The sequence below is a fragment of the Maylandia zebra genome, linkage group LG3 (assembly GCF_041146795.1).
Source record: "Maylandia zebra isolate NMK-2024a linkage group LG3, Mzebra_GT3a, whole genome shotgun sequence".
Lineage (NCBI taxonomy): Eukaryota > Metazoa > Chordata > Actinopteri > Cichliformes > Cichlidae > Maylandia > Maylandia zebra.
Genome location: NC_135169.1, coordinates 5,815,135 through 5,835,879, shown reverse-complemented (window position 1 = coordinate 5,835,879; position 20,745 = coordinate 5,815,135). Strand labels below are relative to the sequence as shown.

At 40.5% G+C, this 20,745-nt stretch overlaps 1 protein-coding gene across 1 annotated transcript; it reads left to right on the top strand.

Moving 5' to 3' along the window:
* Positions 1-1,759: 1,759 nt before the first annotated feature.
* On the top strand, positions 1,760-15,709 carry LOC101465456 (uncharacterized). The gene is made up of 3 exons (XM_014411537.3): positions 1,760-2,131; positions 5,085-5,264; positions 14,045-15,709. Exons 1-3 carry the CDS (start codon positions 1,960-1,962, stop codon positions 15,112-15,114), a joined length of 1,422 nt encoding a protein of 473 aa, XP_014267023.3. The 5' UTR covers positions 1,760-1,959; the 3' UTR covers positions 15,115-15,709.
* Positions 15,710-20,745: the final 5,036 nt, after the last annotated feature.

Genomic DNA, 20,745 nt, shown 5'->3' with positions numbered 1-20,745 from the left:
CTTTGAGATTTATTTTAACACCCTGGTTCAAAAATATTGCGCTGTGAAAGGGACACTCCAAATCCATCAACTGGTACATGTCCAGCAAATAAGTGTATAGGGAATAAACCAGTAAAATTTACAGGAAAGAACTGAAATCATTAAAATCACATTTTTTTTAAGTATGCAGTCCAGAGTGTTGTTACTAAAACTGTTGTTAATGTGACATCATGTGGAGTGTACAACATAGTGCAACCTAAAAATATGCAGAAGTAGTTTCTACCTGGTGGAATGAGCTGAGAGAAGATGACTGTTTAGTTTATTTAGATTGCTCCCAGAGCTGCATTCATGAAACTCCAACATCAGAACATTTGCCTTTTTCTAATCTTGAGCTAATTGAGAGAGCATGAACTCTCCTCCTTGAAGCAAATTGAAGTTTTCAGCAGAAACAAGAAAAACTAAATTGTAGGAATTTAAGTAGGAATACACTTCCCTCTAAGGTACGAGGACAGGACTTAAAAAGCAACGTCCAAAGAATGTCTTTGAAACACCTTCATCAAGCCTGCAGAACACTTAAAAAAGAAAAACTAGGTCCAAGTCTGGCCCCTCTTATACAAAATATAGAGAAATTATATAAGAGTTTAAAGAAATTAAATAATTCAAACATTAAGTTGGAACCCAACAGAAGAAATGAAGGACGTGCTCATAAGGCAAAGACCCTAAAAAATACTGAGAAAATCATCTATAGCAGCCTGCTGGGGGATTCCCATGACGCCTATTGCAGCGTAACTAAAGGAGGATTCAGGGTCAGGAGCAGTTACGTACAGCTACTTTTAATGATATTCATTTAGTCTCTTTCTCTCTGATTGATCTTTCTGAGTTAACTTCAATAATTACTGTCAGAAGAAGAGACAGTTTCTAGTGTGCACTCTGTCTGCTAACTAGGTGTCCTTGGCCTGAGTGGTTTAAAACTGGAAAAGGCCCCACAATTGAACCTCACAGCATTTTCATTTGTTCAGAATTACAGATGGTTTGTTAGCAGTTTCTATCCTGTCATAATAAAGCTGTGCCTATAAGGCATCTGGATTTCTGCTGTGATGAGGCTGGGCTGCTGTGTTGCAAACTGTGCCCCATCACAGCAGCCTCATATTTGACCATCCATACTGTATTAGACTTCATGTAAAGACGTTTTTACAGCTAAGAAGAGTCTGATGGTGTCAACAATAAGAACATATTGAAATGTAGTTCTCTGATTGAGCGTGTTAGACCTTCTACTTTATTTTTAGAAGAAAGTCTTTACCTCCTTTTTCAAACACAGGTTAATTCATTGCAGGTACAAGTGGGTTTGTTTAAATAACAAAGTGAGATTAATTTATTTTATAGTGTAAGGGACAGCCGGCAGGAGTATGCAGGTGTAGCCTCAGGGAGCAGTTTCCTATGAAGCTCACTTTTAAAACCCCTGAAAGTCAATGTCACAAAAATGCCCAACATACAGGTTTTTAGCACTTACAGTACTATTATTGAAGTCTGGTTAAACTTTTAATACCCAGCTGTACACAACAATATCGCAATAACAACATTTTCCACAATGTTATAAACTTCTTGTGACAATCACCTTTTTTAAGACGATGGTTTCAGTAACATCACAAATAACACAGGCATTAGAGGAGAATTATAAAATGTGACAGCGTGTCATTGTCACGGTAGCGTGTGTGTATCAGTTTGAGAATCCGTTTTTCTCTTTTGTCCCTCTCAGGACTCCGTAAGATCTGGGGCGGTTTGCAGGGAGTCACGTGACCGCGCACGGCAAACCACAGCAGAGCAGGGATAGGAGCTGCGCTTGCGCAGACATTGGTCCCGGTTTGATTAAGCGGGCTGAGCTCAGAGACACAGTAAAGTATCGCTCCTGTTCCTGTCGATCAAACACCAATAACACAGCGTTGCTGTCGCTTCTATCGACCCGCAGCAGCTGAAGCAGCCATGTGTTCAGCTGAGTCTCTGAGAGAGTTCATACAGGAGAGGCTGGCTGCTGTTTGCCAACAAATCTTCTGCGAGGTTCAGAAAACCATCGTCCAGTATGAGGAGGAGATCCAGCGTCAGCGCAGACTGCTGGATATCAGCCGGAGACCCGACACACACTCACACGGCTCAGGTACGGACACGTGTGCTGAGCTCAGGTTCCTCTCTGTTGATGAAGACATGAAAGCTCGTCAGCGTCTCCGGGATTTCTCTGATGTTAGCTGGGAGCAGAAAGCTGTTACCTTGGTGATTAATTTAATTTCGGACTCTAATTTGTGTAAAATATCAGACACTGGGCATCAGCTAAAGACTGCAGTCAGGTGTGTTTGGCTGTCTTTCACAGTCGTACTGAAACAATCAGTGCAGTTTGAGTTCATCTGTGAGATTATTGTTTAGCAGGAGTAAAACCCTGAAAAGAAATAAACGCCTTGATGCTGATAAAGCAGCGAGTTTAAGGCCAGCATGTAGTTCAGGTTTTTAAGTCTTGAGCTGCCCCTGATTTCCTCATATTTTGGTAAACATAGTAAGTATAGTATAAAAAGCAAAACATAGAGTCTAGTCCCGTGAAGAAGAAGAGCCACCTCCACAGGACAAGACTCAGCAGTCCATCTGCATCTAAAGGATAAAGGTCACTCTTTTGAGGATGCCAATGTTCACATTTTGGACAGAGAGGACAGATGGTTTGAAAGAGGAGTGAAAGAAGCATCTATGTCCACTGTGAGCGACCATCTTTGAACAGAGACGGGGGTTTACGACACCAACTCTCTGCCATTTATAATCCAGTTTTGAGATCCCTTCCCAGACGCCTTAACGCCCACTCACATCCTAGGCCATCTGATCTCAGGAAATCATATGATACGGTGGGGCCAGGTTTGACAATGAACACACACAAAACCTTGGCTGTATTCAGGGTCTGCAGCCTTAAAGGCCGCATTTTAAGGGCGATTACGTCACAGCGACGCGACGAAGGCTGTCCCAATTCAAAGGCTGCTTGAAATGCGTCCTTCATTTCCCTGAATTTTAAGGACGTGGCGGTGTAGACTTCGTGGCCCAACATATCCCACAATGCGCGGCGGTGGGTGTGGATAATTTTGCCAAAAAAAAAGAAGAGTAAACTTTAAGTAAATACTGAATATTATGTCACTTATTTATGTGCAAATGTTTAATAACGAAGAACATTAAACATTACTGTTGGCCACATGTCGGCAAAGTTATGTGACATTAGTGACGTTTGTACTAACTTGGTTTTAAAGCCTGTACTTTAAAATATACGCCGTTCAATAGCTGAGCTTAATCTTACAGAGAATGATCAAAGCTCATGTAGAAACAAAAACAAATGAACAAAAGATTTTCTCCTTCATTTCTGTTAAACAAAGCTGTATGAAACGTTTCCAGCTGTTAGTATCATGGTTGCTAGGCAACCTGGGCAGCGCAACGGAGGCTAGACCGTCCCATTTTACAAGCCTCGCACTTCTGGCCTTAGCGGTCTTTGAGTACGCGGCCCTTGAGGATCGTTGAGGCTGCGTACTTTAAGGCTGCAGAACCTGAATTGGGATACAGCCCTTGGCTGATTGTGACCCACACACACATTTTCACACCTTGACTCATGTGATTAGGTAGAGGATCACCAGTCCCTGTTTGTTTAAATCTGAGACTCCCCACTATTTGACACTAGAACTGAAGAAGCTTCTCGGATGAGAGGTGAAACCTCTTCAAACAACTTAAAGAAGTCCAGACGCTTTTCTTTCCGAGCTCCTTAGACTAAACAAGAAGATGTGTCCAAACTTAGCCTTTTTTTTAAATCTTGAGCTAATTGAGAGGGCATGAATTTCTACATGAACATTTACGTCCACTGTGAGCGACCATCTTTGAACAGAGGCGGTGGTTTACAACACCAGCTGTCTGCCATCTATAGTCCAGTTTTGAGATCCCTTCCCAGACGCCTTAACGCCCACTCACATCCTGGGCCATCTGACCTCAGGAATTCGCATGATAAGGTGGGGCCAGGTTTCACAATGAGCTCACCCGAAACTCTGGCTGATTGTGACCCACACCCAGTTTCATGCCTTGACTCATGTGATTAGGTGGAGGATCATCAGGGGGTCCTTTGTTCCTCTCGGAAATCTGGGACTCTCCACCATTTAACACTAGAACTGAAGAAGCTTCTCAGATGAGAGGTGAAATGTCTTCAAGCAACCTAAAGAAGTCCAGACGCTTTTCTTTGCAAGCTCCTTAGACTTTCACAGAAAATTTATTTTTTTCCTATAGGGCATTTACAAAGATCTGCTGATGTTCTTAAAGTTCATGTTTGAGTTTATGTCTTTCTGTATAGTTTCTGGGATGATTAGAATTTAAATTACATTGTTGGAAATAGTTTATTTTGATGCAAAATTTGTGCAAATTTGCATTATAATATATTTTCCTACAGTGTATATAAAAATTGCATCTCAAACATAAAAAAAGAAGACACTAAAATTTCCTGTGGTTGGAAACTGTTTAGTAGAGATGGCACGTTTTTATGTCAGATACTGATATGAATCTGATATAGTGTATTTTATACTCAAAGCTTTTTTATAAATATCTTGCTGCATTTTCTATAAGTTCATAGTCAAGTTTTAAAAACCAAAACACTAAAGCTATTCTGTATGCAAAAAATAGCCTGCACCTAAAATATTTCATAGTTCAGCATTTATTATTATTTGAATTTGATGATCTATGACTTAAATCTACTGATCTGAAGGTTGGTTTTTGCCTCCCCCAGTCTGCCAAATATTCTTGGGCAAGATACTAACACCAAGTTGATCTTCGATGCATCCATCAGAGTATGAATGTGTGTGAATGTTAGCTAGAAGGCAAAAATCTTTAAATCTTGCACATTTTATACAGCTCTTTGAGTGATCCTGGAGAGTAGCGCTATATAAGAATCAGCCCATTTACCGCTTATCAGGCGTCACAACAAGATAGGGAGGGTGTCGTGGTATCTCCTCGGCTTGCTGCCTGCATGCATCAAAAAAACAAACTAACTGAGGCTTGGTGGTAAACTAACCTTGGTGGTTTCAGAATTTCACCTCTGTTTCTCTCTTCAGAATTCCAGGAGGATCCAGAGCCTCCACAGATGAAAGAGAGACAGGAGGAGGAACCCTGCAGCAGTCCGGATGGAGAGCAGCTGGCAGTGAAGCTGGAGGCGGACGGTGTCAGAACTGATGATGAGTGGCTCAAACTGCTGGCGACCACCTGGAAACCCGATATAAAGCTGCACAGAATAGGTTTGTAAAACTGGGATGATTCACAGGAAGAAATAAAGGTCAGAACTTTAATAAGCAGCATGAATGCATCACGTTTCTGTTAAAACCAATTAAGATGCTTCAGTAACAGAGTTGATTGAGATGTTCATTGTCCTTCAAAATCATTGAAGGATATGATATTTCTTTGGAACAGAGATGGGAACAAGTCATTATTTTGCAAGTCTCAAATCTTTATCCTCAACTCTGAAACTTTGAATTTCAAGACCTATTTAGTCTTTTTTTAAACAGTGTTGCAAATATATGTTAAATGTAAATAACAGACCATATGTTCTTTTAAAAATCTGTATTTATCTTGACACACGATGAAACAAGTGTAACTGAACTTACAAAGTATACACAGAGTAATGATAAAATATCACCTCCGTTATACAGCTCAATTAAACTTGGCTGCAATAACAGTCCTTCTTTAAACTATAAATTCACAGAATAAACATTCAATGAAAATTTTCAAAAGCAGACAAACAGTGTAGACATTCGTGAAGTACAAAACAAAGATTCATTGCAGTACATTTTTTTTATGTGTCAATGTGCAAGTTATAAAGATTGAAAAACAAAAATATATAAACTGAACAATGAGCAGAAATGTGCACTTTAAGTTATTTCAGTTAATTATTCTGCATTTGCAAAAGACCAAACTGGCCAAAACTCTGCTAGTCATTTGTGCACAATGAATGATGATCATAGCTGAAAACTCCCTTTTGCTTTACACATGCATTAAATTAAAGTCGATTACGTCGTTTAAGCATCATGAGGAGGAGGGTGGTTCCCCTTTTTCTTTGGGGGGGGGGGGGCTGGGAGTTGGCAACCCTATTACTTAGGGTTTACACAGAAGAGCCACCTCCACAGGACAAGACTCAGCAGTCCATCTGCATCTAAAGGATAAAGGACACTCTTTTGAGGATGCCAATGTTCACATTTTGGACAGAGAGGACAGATGGTTTGAAAGAGGAGTGAAAGAAGCATCTATGTCCACTGTGAGCGACCATCTTTGAACAGAGGCGGGGGTTTACGACACCAGCTCTCTGCCATCTATAATCCAGTTTTGAGTTCCCTCCCCAGACGCCTTAAAGCCCACTCACATCCTGGGCCATCTGACCTCACCCGAAACTCTGGCTGATTGGGTCCCACGCCCAGTTTCCCACCTTGGCTCAGGCGATTAGAGGATCATCAGGGGGTCCTTTTGTCCCTCTGTGGGGGGTTACTCCCACTGGGTTTAAATCTGGGACTCCCCACCATTTGACCTTAGAACTGAAGAAGCTTCTCGGATGAGAGGTGAAACGTCTTCAAGCAACTTAAAGAAGTCCAGACGCTTTTCTTTGCAAGCTCCTTTGACTACGATGACCTGGATGACTGAGAACCTTCACAGACATTACTTAGGTTGTTTAATATTTCCACTAAGTACTCTTTAAAATACCAGAATAGAAAGGATGGTGTAGGTTTAAAAGGGTTTTAGAGATCTTTTAAGACGTGATTGCACTAAAATATGTACTGTGCTTTCAATAACACATTTGCCGTTTTTTAATACCACATATGATTTCTTTTTAAGCACGTTTTATATCAAACCGATTTACCAATAGATAGAGCTGGGCGATATAAGATTTTTTTCATATCACGATATGTCTTTTTTGTTTCAGCCGATAACGATATCTATCACGATATCAGCGAAATAACTATATTTGTAAGATTTAAATGTGCCGTTGCTCACAAGTAAAATGTGAAATAATCAGCAGCTTGTTTTTATTTAAATATTTATTTCCCATAATAAGTTCAACAGGGTAGATGTACTTAAGGAACATGAGACTTTTTCAGATAAATAAAGGCAAATATTGCAAACTACACAAAAGGCAGCCGCTAAAGCGTTTAAGTTTCAAAATAGAACAAACAAAACAGACTAAATTGTCAATTCCACTTAGAAACAAAATATTAATTCTAAAAATAAATCTTAGTTTGTTTTACAGAAGAACAGACAAAACTGACTAACTTTTGTCAATATCAAATAAACTGAGAACTAAAAGGAAATTCTCAATCTCTCCTTGTTGTATAGCTGAGCTTTTCAAACAGTTTTAACAGTTACTTTAGTCTGACAAAAGCCGAATGACGAATTAGCGCTTCCAGTCAGAGACTGAGGCTACGTCCACACGTACACGGGTATTTTTGAAAACGGAGATTTTCCGTTTTCGTTTTAAAAAATAATCCCGTCCACACATAAAGGCAGAAATGAAGGAAAACGCTGCTAGCAGGTGGCGCTAGATTCCTAACCGTGCAGAAATGTTGGCCAATCAGAAGTCTAGAAGCCTCGGTGGGAAAAAGTAAACAAAGCTGGGGCATAGAAGCAGAACAGAGTCGTATGTGTGGAGGGACAGTAACTGTGTGTATATGTAAGCATTTAAACACTGCAGAGAGTAGAATTAACAGTAACAGTATTGTAGAAATTCATTTCACCGACACAATAACGTGGCGCACAGTGTGACGTCAAAAAATGCGTTTTCTCCGTTTTTCTAGTCCACACGTAAATGCAAAAACTGAGTTTTCAAAAATATCCACCCTGGCCGGAGTTTTTAAAAATCTTTGTTTTCAGTGAATTTCAAAAATACCCGGGTACGTGTGGACGTAGCCTGAGCATGCACCAGTTTATTGTATTTCCAGACTTGCTTTCGGCACAATTTACAGTGCACGCTACTCTGTTTTTTGTCAGACTTGAAATAGCCGAAATACCTTCACACTACGGAACTTCTATGGCTCTTCCGTTCGACAATCTCTCCGGCGTTGGAACCATCATCTGTTTTCTCTTCGGTAACCTTCGGTCACGCTCGGTTGATGTTTCTCTAGTCGGCACACTCATTTCCTCCATTACCCGGGCGGTACGGTGGCTGGCTGCTTCCCAAACAAATACACATGTGCGGCTTGGCACTTGTGCTGTACGTAACAAGTCACGTGACGTGACGCTGAGGCTGTGATTGGTTCGGCTCTGCGCTACTTAATTTGGATTGGCTGTTCTTTTTTTTTTTTTCTTTTTTTTAAGAGGACAAGAGCGGCGAGGTCTATCGCAATAGTGTAATTTTTCTATCGAGAAAAAGTTATATCGCGATACATATCGTTATCGTTCTATCGCCCAGCTCTACCAATAGCCCACCATTGTTATGTTTTTTTCTCAATGCACTCTGGGTAGTGACGTCATACGGTTGCACCACATCGAGTTCACAGTTAGCGGCGCATTGGAAATGGCTTCTGTTCAACCTTTCCAGTTTGGACCAGAGCAACCGAGAGAGAGGAAGAAAATAGTTAACCAGCACTTAGTTTTGATGAAGATGAAAACAATCCATCACACGAGGACGAGAGAGTGAGGGAAAACTACTGGTGTGTATGCGGCTACTGCTTTTCAATGGCAACGGCGACTGAGCATTTGTTGTAAAGCACCTAAACTTTTTGAAGCCGTATGTTAATCCAGATGTTCTTTGGGCAGCCCTTGATAGCCTCCGTGTATTCGGTCTTTAAGTAATAACGTGATGAATCGTGCTTCCGGGCCCAAAGTATTCTGCATTTAATAAGACTGTTGTGTTTTTAGCATGTTTTAATGCTTTGTATCTTGTTCTGTTTAATCTCAACAAGCCCCTAAAAACAGTCAGTGATCACTGTCGGCTTCTCGGTTTTTATCACCGCTAATCATTTTAAAGTGTTTTTAAACACTTACGATGCAGCCAAACCCATGCAGCAGTATATTGATGACTAACCTCATATTGTGGATGGATTATCTCTGCTGTTCTCCTGACTGACGTTTGGTCTGTTTATAGCATCCTGTCATGCAATTGCACTTGTCCCTATAACCATTGGGAACCCTCAAATTAATTTTTATCGAATGGGGAAAAAAAAGTCCATTTGTTAGTGTTCACCCTCCAGTGCACCCCAGGGTGGCTGTGGCTACAATGTAGCTTGCCATCACCAGTATGTGAATGTGTGTGGATGGGTCGATGACTGGATGTGTAAAGCGCTTTGGGGTCCTTAGGGACTAGTAAAGCGCTATACAAATACAGGCCATTTACCATGTTATGCTAACATAGCTTGTCGCGCTAGCGATCACGTATCACATCATTATATACCAGCTAGCCAATCTTCAGTAACCCTACAAATGTCGCTGCTGTTTACTTTCCTGTCATCATTTATGTTGGAAGTGATAGCAGAACTGTACGTTTTAATTTGTTTCATAAATCTCTCAGTCAGAACATGGTATATTATATTTAGATGGAAGTTTGTGAGCTAGCTCCCTGCTACCTTCTAACTCAGTTAAATGTCATAAATTCTGTTTTCATGGATGCCTGGATGTTAAACTTAATTGTTAAACCTGGCAGAGCAGTCACACTGATCATTTTATTACAGATGAACAAATTTAGACAGTTTTTCAACTCTCAGTAATGCTGCAGTGATCATTTGATTTTTGCAGCGGAGTTTCCACTCAGAAATGGCTAATAACGTCAGACTTAGGCTACGTTCACACTGCAGGTCTTAATGCTCAATTCCGATTTTTTGATCAAATCCGATTTTTTTGTCTGCTTGTTCACACTACATATAAAATGCGACAGCAAACGCTCTCTAGTGTGAACGCTCAAAGCGGCCCGCATGCGCAAAAGAAGATGTCACACACAACGCGCTCTGTTTAGACCCAGAGCAAACAGTATTGTTTGACTGATGGCCCTTAATATAAAGAATTCGGACTTCACGTTTCCCAATTTTTGCTTTAAGTTATTTTGTTATTTACATAATAATGTAGATAACCTAATAATGATCCTTATTGTCGTTTAAGAGAGGAGCGGTACTTCAAAGGATAGCTGTAGATTTCTGTCAGAATCTGCAGATTATACAGTACAAATAAAATGTTTACGTTGTCTTCCCAACAGTTTCACTGACATCTACACTGGATGGCCAGGAAGCGTTCGCGATGTCTTCTCGGGCGCTTCTCTGGCGCTGATAATTGGCTTCAGTCTTGTGTCGGTGACGTAAAAGGCGGATTTAATGCGACTTGACTGTTCAAACAGCAGTCGCTTTCTAAAACATTGGATATGTATCGGATTCAGTACCACATACGAAAGTGACCCAGATCGGATTTGAAAATATCGGATTTGCGCCGTTCACACTGTCATAGCATGATCGGATATGGGTCGCATAGGGTCAAAAAAATCGGATTTGATGCGGTTTCGCCTGCAGTGTGAACGTAGTCTTAAAGACCGGAAGTGCTGGTCTACCAAGCCGTAACAAGGTCACTAATAGGCAAGTTAATTAATACCGGTGCTACACTTAACAAAACAGGTTAGCTGAACGAAAGCACCTACACCGCCGACAACCAATACACGTCATCATCCCAGAATGCATTGTGTGCTAAAAAAAACATGGCCACTCCCACGGCTCCAAAATCGTTTTAAACAACAAAGATTTAATGAATAACAAAAAAATTGTAGTTATTCTCAAGTATGTTTTTAATTATTGGAGATAATTTGTAACATATTTAGAGTAACTTGTCACAATAGTCGGGGTTCCCTTTAAGTTTATTAGCTTGATTAGTATTGCTGAACTATGAAATATTTTGGGTGCAGGGTATTTTTTGCATATATGTATAACAGATTAGCTTTAGTGTTTATTTTTTAAACTTGAGTATAACTTATACAAAATGTAGCAAGGTATAAAAAAAACAAACAGTTTGATTGTGAAATAAACTATCGGTATTGTTAGATATCCAAATTTATGATATTGGCATCGGACATAAAAAAGTGGCATCATGCCGTCTCTAGTATTGATGTAAAACCCCCCTTGGTTACAAAGACAAGGCACTGTGTGTGAGTGTGTGAGTGATGCGAGTGCGTTTGTGTGATCTCCTGCTCACCAAAAGGATCATAAAAGCAGGAAGCAACATCAAACAGAGTCTTTACAAGGGATGTGTCTGTGATAAAACACTACAGCCTCCTCCCAGAACCTCGAGAGGCTGGGGAGGGGGACAAAGGAATGTCTTGATCCTATAGTTTGAACTAAGACTTTACAAATTTAAGAACTACGATTACAACATTCAACAATTAGACTTAACAAAGTTGCAAGTCGTAGAACATTTTTTCAAGTCTAAAGTCAAAAGATTATTGACTTTTCGTCGCACATTTTGTCGCACTTAAATGTTTCAGATCATCAAACATATTTAAATATTAGACAAAGATAACCTGAGTAAATGCAAAATGCAGTTCGTAAACGATGAGTTCATTTATCAAGGGAGAAAAGTTATCCAAGCCTGCCTGGTGCTGTGTGAAAAAGGAATTGCCCCCTTGTTAAATAACGAATTAACTGATTAATCACACCTTTTTGCAGGCTGAGTCAGGAAATCACTTTAATAGAACCTTTCTGACAAAGTGAAGCCGGCTAAGAGATCCCAAAAACCAACACATCATTCCACAATATAAAGAAAAACATGAGAACAAAGTCATTGACATCTATCAGTCTTGAAAGGGTTACAAAGCCACATCTAAGGCTTTGGGACTCCACTGAAACACAGTGAGAGCCAAATGATGCACAAATGGAGAAAACTTGGAACAATGGTGAACCTTCCCAGGAGTGACCGAATGACCAAAATTACTCCCGAGGTCACATCCAGGAGGTCACAAAATACTCTAGAACATCCAAAGAACTCCAGGCCTCACTTGCCTCAATTAAGGTCAAAGTTCATGACTCCACTATAAGAGACTGGGCAAAAATGGCATCCATGGCAGAGTTACGAGGTGAAAACCACTGCTATGTAGTAACATAAAATCTTGTCTCAGTTTTGCCAAAGGAAAGTCTCCATGATCTCCAAGACATTGGGAAAATATTCCGTGGACTGACGAGGCAAAAGGGAAACTTTTTGGAGGCATGTGTCTCTTTACATTTGGTGTAAAAGTAACAACAATTCTGAACAGGAACATCATTTTCACAGTAAAATATGGCGAGGGCAGTGTTGGTGGTCTGGGGCTTTTGCTTTTGCTGCCTCACACCTGCAAGGCTTGTTGTGGTAAATTGAATCATGAATTCTGCTGTCTACAAAAACATCCTGAAGGAGAATATCCGACTAGAGCAGGGCGATATGGCCAAAAATATTTATCAGAATATATATTTGAAAATTTGCGATAACGATATAACTGACGATATAATTTCTGCGACACAAAATACAACTTCACAACTTTACTAGTGCTGAAAGTTTAACCAAAAGGCATTTCCAGTAGAAATGGGCTGACATATCCTGAGCATAACCATGTATAATATCCACTGAAGTTAAAAAGAGGTGTTTTGCTACATTAAACTGCAGTGTACCAAATAAAAAAAGTCAAATATGTATTTTTTGGACCATAAGGTGCATGGGGTTATAAGGCACATTAAGCGAAATAAAGCAGTCGGATAAATAAAACTTTATTCAACTCATTCTTCTTACTTCCTCCACTTCTATACCATTGATTCATTAATGCTGTATTCTATCACAGCTGCTCTATTCCCATGTTGCTGCAGTATATTAATGACTAACCTCGTATTGTGGATGGATTATCTCAGTTGTTCTCCTGACTGAAGTTTGGTCCGTTTACAGCATCCTGCCATGTGATTGTATTTGTCTCTAACCATCAGGAACCTTCACATTAACTTTTGTTGAGTGGAAAAGTGTTAGCGTTCATCCTCCAGCTTCATTGTTTTGTTATGCTAACATAGCTGTGTCGCTAGCGATCACTTAGCACATCATTATATACCAGCTAGCCCAACTTCAGTAACCTTACAAACGTCACTGCTGTTTAGTTTCCTGTCTTCATTTATGTTGGAAGTGATAGCAGAGCTGTACGTTTGAATTTTTTCAGAAATCTCTCAGTCAGAACACGGTATATCATGCTTGGGTAACTAGCGAGCTAACTTCCGCTAACTTCCTGCTAGCTTCTAACTCCGTTAAGTGTAATAAATTCTGTTTTCATGGATGCCTGGATGTTAAACTTCATAGTTACACCTGGTAAAGCAGCAATGCTGATGATTTTATTAAAGATGAAAGAATTTAGACAGTTTTTAACTCTCAGGGATGCTGCAGTGTTCGTTTGACTTTGGGACTTGAAGTGGACGGAGTTTAAGACCCAGATTTACGGGTGCCTTATACGGCAATAACGACGGCCTGCTTGCATGTTCTACAGGGGGAAAAAAGTGCTTTGTTGTGTATCTGATGGACACCAAACCAGTTCCACATCACTGAAGTGGCACCATTTTTACAAACTAATTCTGGTTCATCCATTTCACTCAACAATCCGCTTTTTCTCTTCTCATTCTCTGTTGCCTCCATGCTTTTTCGGCCATGTGCATATGAAAACAAAGGCACTGCGCATGTGCGTTTCACCCATATTGTATCGCGTTTTCTTATCGTTGCTTAACATTGTACCGGTATTACCGTGAACGGTATAATATGGCCCGGCCCTATATCCGACCATTTATTAGAGACTGAAGGGCACTAGGATTCTGCAGCAGAATAATAATCCAAAACATACCAGCAAGTTCACCTTAAGAAAAACAAAATGAAGATTTCGCTGTGGCGTGACCGTAAAAAGACGGTTTTTCGAAAACCCTCTAATTAATGAATTACAACAGTTCTGCAAAGTTCAGTGGGCCAAATTCTCACTATGTAGAGACCTGTTTATGGTTCAGATCAAAATATATTTTCTCTGGTGATTGTTGTTTTAGAGAAAAAAAAAATTTCCATTTCTTTTTTTTAGACGTCCAACAACCACATGTCTGTGAGGAGGCGGCGGAGGAGGAGGAGCCACTCGCAAACCAGCCAATCTATAGCGAGGTGAGGAGCTCCAGTGTAGACCAGGAGGACCCAGACTCTCCACAGATTAATGAGGAACAGGAGGATCTCTGCAGCAGTCAGAAGGGAGAGCAGCTGGGAGTGAAGCTGGAGCCTGATATCTTCATGGTGACTCCTGCTTATGAGGAAAGTGACCACAGTGAAGCAGAACCAAACAGTGAACAAATCTCTCACAGCTCTGCTGAGAGCCAAGATCAGGAAGAAAGTCACCATGTGGACTTGGGGTTACTTGAAAATGCAGAGTTGAAGAAGAGGAGACTTTGCAGAAAGAAAAGTGACAGTAAGAGAGTAAAAATGGCTGCTGTGTCAGAGAGTCAGGGTCAAAGTGGGACAAGAAAAAAGACTGAACAATGTGACATATGTGGAAAAGCTTTTCAGTTTAAATCACGCCTGATCGCACATGTTAGAGTTCACACAGGTGAGAAGCCTTATTTGTGTAGCACCTGTGGGAAAGTATTCAATTACAAGTCAAAATTGGTTGTTCACACAAGGGTTCACACAGGTGAGAAACCATATTCTTGTAGCATCTGTGGTAAAACGTTTCTCCTTAGATCCCTTCTGACTACACATTTTAGAGTTCACACAGGTGAGAAGCCATATTCCTGTAGCACCTGTGGGAAAGTGTTCGCTTCCAACTCAAAAATGAATGCTCACAGAAGGGTTCATACAAGTGAGAAACCATATCCTTGTATGACATGCGGAAAAACTTTTAAGAGTACAAGCAACCTGAAAACACATGTCAAACTTCACACAGGTGAGAAACCTTACCCTTGTATCACCTGTGGGAAAGAATTTAGTCAATGGATTAACATGAAGCGTCACATGAGGTGTCACACAGGTGAGAAGCCATATAGTTGCAGCACTTGTGGGAAAAGATTCCCTCATCAATCAGGATTGAAAGCTCACACAAATTCACACAAGGGAATGAAGGCTGTAGAATCTGTGGAAAAGGATTTTGTTAATGAGATACGATAATTGATATTGCTTAAAAGTGTTATGTTTAGAAAATGTGGGACAGAGTCATAGCAGTGTGTAGGTGGTAGAGCTCGCACTGACCAGGAGTCAAATCACTGCAACACCTGAGTGAAAAGATGACCGATATTCAAATCAGTATTTTCTGTCCAGAGCAGTAAAAACTCTCAGCATTCTTAATTCAGTTCATTACATTATTCTTCTAATTGTATCAGAGAAACCCTGATGTTACATTTAATGATGGTTAAAGTTCAGTGTGCTCCTTTTCTTCCAGATCATTATTTAGTTCTTTTGTTTATCAACGTGTGTTAAATTTTAAATAAATATTTAATTCATTAAATCAAATTATTTTTGAAGGGCAATCGCTAACATATGTAAGCAGCATAAAAGACAGTTCTGTCTCATTTCAGAGTTTTTCTTTGTTTTGTTGTTTTTTAAAGAGATGTACAAACAGATGTTGTTGTTTTATTTTTTTTAACATTTAGAGAACATGCAGCACAAAAGTGATTCAATTAGTGTTTGTTTATTTGTGTGTTGTAACAATGCTTTTTGATAATAAATCCTATACTACTGCAAAGCCTGTTTCTTTCCCTTTAAATGGAGCCACATTTATAATGAAATTTTTATTCATTGGTTGAGCAGCAGAGTTGAGTATGTAGATTGCATCCACGACAAACCACTTGTTCTGCTATTGTTTCTTGATGTGAGCTTCCAGTAAACCAGGTGCTGAAAATCAGGTGGCTGATTGGCTCGTGATTAGCATGACCCTGATACAGCAGTCCGTGGGTATCTGCTCTAAGCATGCCATATTTAAAAGATTTAGATAGGGTCCATGCTATAGGGCTGTTTCAACTTGGTATTCCACAAAACCAAGATTCAGCATTATTTGGAGTGAGACAAAGTACCATCTCCAAACTTAAGACCAAGTTACATAGAATGGGAATGTCATAGATAATTTGCAACGTGCATGTCACAGGAAGACCGTTTCCTCACCTCATCAGCACTGAGGATCTGTAGGAAGTCTTCTTCAGATTTGCAGTCAAGCATTTCAGGATGATATGGCTGATAGCCCTCTAACAAATTTGGAACAGACTGGACACAGTCACTCTTTTGTCGTTTGACTAACATGTGTGTCTCACCTCCTCTTGTTCATCTCTGTTCTATCCTCATTCTCCATCTCCCTCTCTCTCCATCTCCCTCTCTCTCCCTCTTTTTGCTGACAATCATCAAATATACAGTTGAAACCAGATATTTACTCTTCAGATCAAAAAACAAACACTTTTTTAATTTTAACATCAAATTAGACTAAATGTTTATTTTTTTAGATTGATAAATATAAAAAACATATTTGTTAACTTTAAGAGTAAAGAGAGAAACTATCTGTATTTCTTAATTATAAATGGCACCAAATTGTATTCAAAATTGAGCCACACTTATAGAGGTCCACAATTCTTTTCCTGGTGTTTTGGTTGACATCTCTTTGACTACGATGACCTGGGGCCCGTTCTTCGTACCTCGCTAAGTAAGTTAGCCGGATTTGACTGTTGACGATTTCGCGTGATCCTGGATCGTTCGGTTCTTCGAAGCCCATCCGGGACTTGCTGTCATAGCAACAGAGCCGTAAGCGTAAACCTGCTCGGGAGCAGGTTTACTTTATGTAAACAGGATTAGATCGCGGCCACTCAGGTATTTCCGCTTCATGTATACGAAAGCAACAGCGATATTTTACCACTGTTGTACCATAAATAAATAACATCACTGTAACTAAAGATAATGCAGCACTTGATCCTTTTATTGATGTCACACAGATACATACAGGTCATTTCCTAAAAAAGGGAAATGTACTATTAACATTCTATTACATGTATGTGATTATTACAGATGTAATTCAGATTTCAGAGTAGTAATTGTAAATTACTTCGTGTAATCAAGATGAGAGACCACGGCTATAAAAGCGAAGGTGGATTTGGGAAGCCTGTCGCAGTCATGTCCTGTCCGTATACGCGAGCCACCCATTGCGGAAGGTGCAAGATTGATAAGGAGAGTCCTCAGAATCCAGCGTATATTGCGGGACAGACAGGATCCTTTAGCTCAGCGCGACAGTGTGCTCATAGAGAGATATCGATTTTCCCGTGAGGGTATTATTTACTTAACCAACTTGTTGACGAGGGGGTGCAGGACCACCACCTGTCTTTTTTTGCTCTGCCCTTTTCTTGGTTGCTGTTATAAACAAACAGATTATTTCAGGGTCTCTTTCCAAGAGACTAAAAGCAATATAAGTGATAAATATTACCATTCTGTAGAATATTCTTATATTTCACTTTTACTTGTTCCCATGTTCTAGTGGGTCCTGTTGTGGCTCTAATGTGAAAGAGGATATAATATAACATAATGTAATATAATATAATGTAATATAATATTGGATAATATAGTGTGATCTGATAAATCTACCCTACCACCTACTGGTGTTGGCCAGAGGGGCCGATGGCGCGATATGGCAGCCTGGCTTCTGTCAGTCTGTCCCAGGGCAGCTGTGACAGCTACCAGTGTGTGAATGTGAGAGTGACTGAATAGTGGCATTGTAAAGCGCTTTGTGTGCCTTGAAAAGCACTATATAGATCCACTCCATTATTATTGTTATTATTAAATTACTTACGAGTTTGATTTGTCAGCAACTTTCTGCCAGCCCTCTCTCCTTGCTTTTGCAGCCTTTGCAGTGTTCCCTTGCGTTTTAATTAGACTCTGAAACTCCTAAAATCCCTCACTCAAGAGTTCTTGCTCTGCTGCCGAAGAATACCGAGCGCGCTCCTTCGACATTTTCGCCGACCAATCAAAGGGTTGCCGATCAATGTTTCTACTATCGATGCGTAGCCCCTGTTGGGCCACCCAGTGATCTCACATTACTTCATCCAGCTATACTAATCGTCAACAACAGGTGTGTTCGGGGAACCGGAATAGCGAGCTCAGAGTTAGCGCGATGATTTGATCTTGGATGTGTCATTTGATCTTGGATGTAGTAAGCGACGTACGAAGAACGGGCCCCTGGATGACTGAGAACCTTCACAGACATGTTGACATCTCTTGATTTTCCCATGTCACAGAAACAGGCTCTGTGTTTTGCCTTATATGCATCCACAGCTGTGCCACCAGTTTACTCACATGGACTCTACTAACCTATCAGAAGCTTCTTCAGCTCAGAATGGAATCGTCTGGAGTTTTCTTATTAATTAACAATAAACTTAGTGTATATGTACTCCTAAATTTGATGAAAGTGATAAAAATAGAAGCTCTGTCTCTCTTTATTCTGACATTTAACTAATTCAAAAGATATTTCAATGTTTATTTATCCAAAACAAAACAAGTTTACTCTAAATTGATGTTGTACAGTAAAAAAATGTTCTTGTGTTTTCCATAAAGTGTATGTAAATATCTGGTTTCAACTGTGAATATACTGCTGTGTACTGAAGTTCCTCTTGCTTTTGCATAGAAATATACTGAACAATATACAAAGCATAATATATAAAATAACATCTACCAGAGTTTTTCTTTGAAAGAAGCTCCTTATGTCCATTCTTGTATATCAGTGCATTACTGAAACCGATTTATTTAGCCGTGGAGGGAAACAACTGAAAATATGAAATAAACACACATGTAAGCTAAGACTCTCTAAAGAAACAGCATTGTTGTTGTTCGGCTTTTCATTTCGCCATTTGTTGATTCACTCGAAGAGTAAGTAACGTCATATGGGTCAAGTGATCTGTTTGATATCAATCTTTCGCGATACATATTTACATTATTTGTACAGTACGGATGATTTGCTTTGGTACCTGGTCGAACTTCAGTTCTCCTCTGTCTGCCTGGCTCCGTTTCTCTAACAGCACACTCTCATGCAGCAGCTGCCCCGCCCCGCTTAGTGCCTGAGCTCGGAACATACCAATACTAGGGGGGATTTACGCACAGTCGTAAATTCCCACAGTGTGCGCTATGTGCTTTAAATATTGTGTGTAGTTTTTTGCTTAATACAGTTGTCATCCAGGCATCTAATTATGAAAAAATTACACTCCAAAAGACCCCAGGCTTCTGAAAAAACAACCCGGGCTTAAGCCCAGTAAGCCACCCCCACGCTCCGCCACTGGCTCCAGACATCCAGAGGCACCAAGAGCAAAGAAGACCAAGGAAGACCAACGGAGGGGCAACCGTGCCACTGTCCCGTGATGTGACGTGCCCGAGATAGGCCTCCTCCCTGGGGACAGCTTCCCTGCTGACCCCAGTAGGCACTCCCAGACTCTGCAACCCACCAAGGAAAGGGGGCCCAGGCCCATCCGGACCGGGGCCCAGTTCAGCAGCGCCGCACGGCCCCACAGAGCCCGGGACAGCCCACCCGACCCCACCACAGAGAAAACTGCACCCACCCCATCATCCACTCATCTTCCAGACTACACAAGACAATAGACACAATTTTTTAAAAACCTCCCTAAAATGTTTAATAATAATAATGGATTTATATAGCGCTTTTCAAGGCACCCAAAGCGCTTTACAATGCCACTATTTATTTTCATTCATATATTCATTTATATCATTATATCATATCATATCTGAGACTCCCCACTATTTGACACTAGAACTGAAGAAGCTTCCCTATTGCCCATCACCAGTGGGCAATAGGGTAAAGTGTCTTGCCCAAGGACACAACGACCAGGACAGAGAGCCCGGGGATCGAAGCGGCGACCTTCCGGTTACAGATGTGCTTCCCAACCCCCCTGAACCACGGTCGCCCCCAGAATTGAATTCAAAATCCTGCTCCTCACATACAAGGTCTTAAATAATCAGGCCCCATCTTATCTTAATGACCTTGTAGTACCATATCAGCCTATTAGAGCACTTCGCTCTCGCTCTGCAGGCCTACTTGTTGTTCCTAGAGTATTTAAAAGTAGAATGGGAGGGAGAGCCTTCAGTTTTCAGGCCCCTCTTCTGTGGAACCAGCTTCCAGTTTGGATTCAGGAGACAGACACTATCTCTACTTTCAAGATTAGCTTAAAACTTTCCTTTTTGCTAAAGCATATAGTTAGGGCTGGACCAGGTGACCCTGAATCCTCCCTTAGTTATGCTGCAATAGATGTAGGCTGCCGGGGGATTCCCATGATGCATTGAGTTTTTCCTTTCCAGTCACCTTTCTCACTCACTATGTATTAACAGACCTCTCTGCATTGAATCATATCTGTTATTAACCTCTGTCTGTCTTCCACAGCATGTCTTTATCCTGTCTTCCTTCTCTCACCCCAACCGGTCGCAGCAGATGGCCCCGCCCCTCCCTGAGCCTGGTTCTGCCGGAGGTTTCTTCCTGTTAAAAGGGAGTTTTTCCTTCCCACTGTCGCCAAAGTGCTTGCTCATAGGAGGTCATATGATTGTTTAGATTTTCTCTGGATCTACTGTACAACATAAAGTGCCTTGCACTATATAAATAAAATTTAATTGAACTGAATTGAGTTACTTTTGATAGAACTAGTAATGTAACTAAGTTACTAATGTAAAGTAACTTACACGACACTGCTCTTCACACATGTTCATTATATTCTGATGATCCTGGATGGAGACAAACTACAGATAAGTGTGTTCAGCCCAACTAGTTTATCT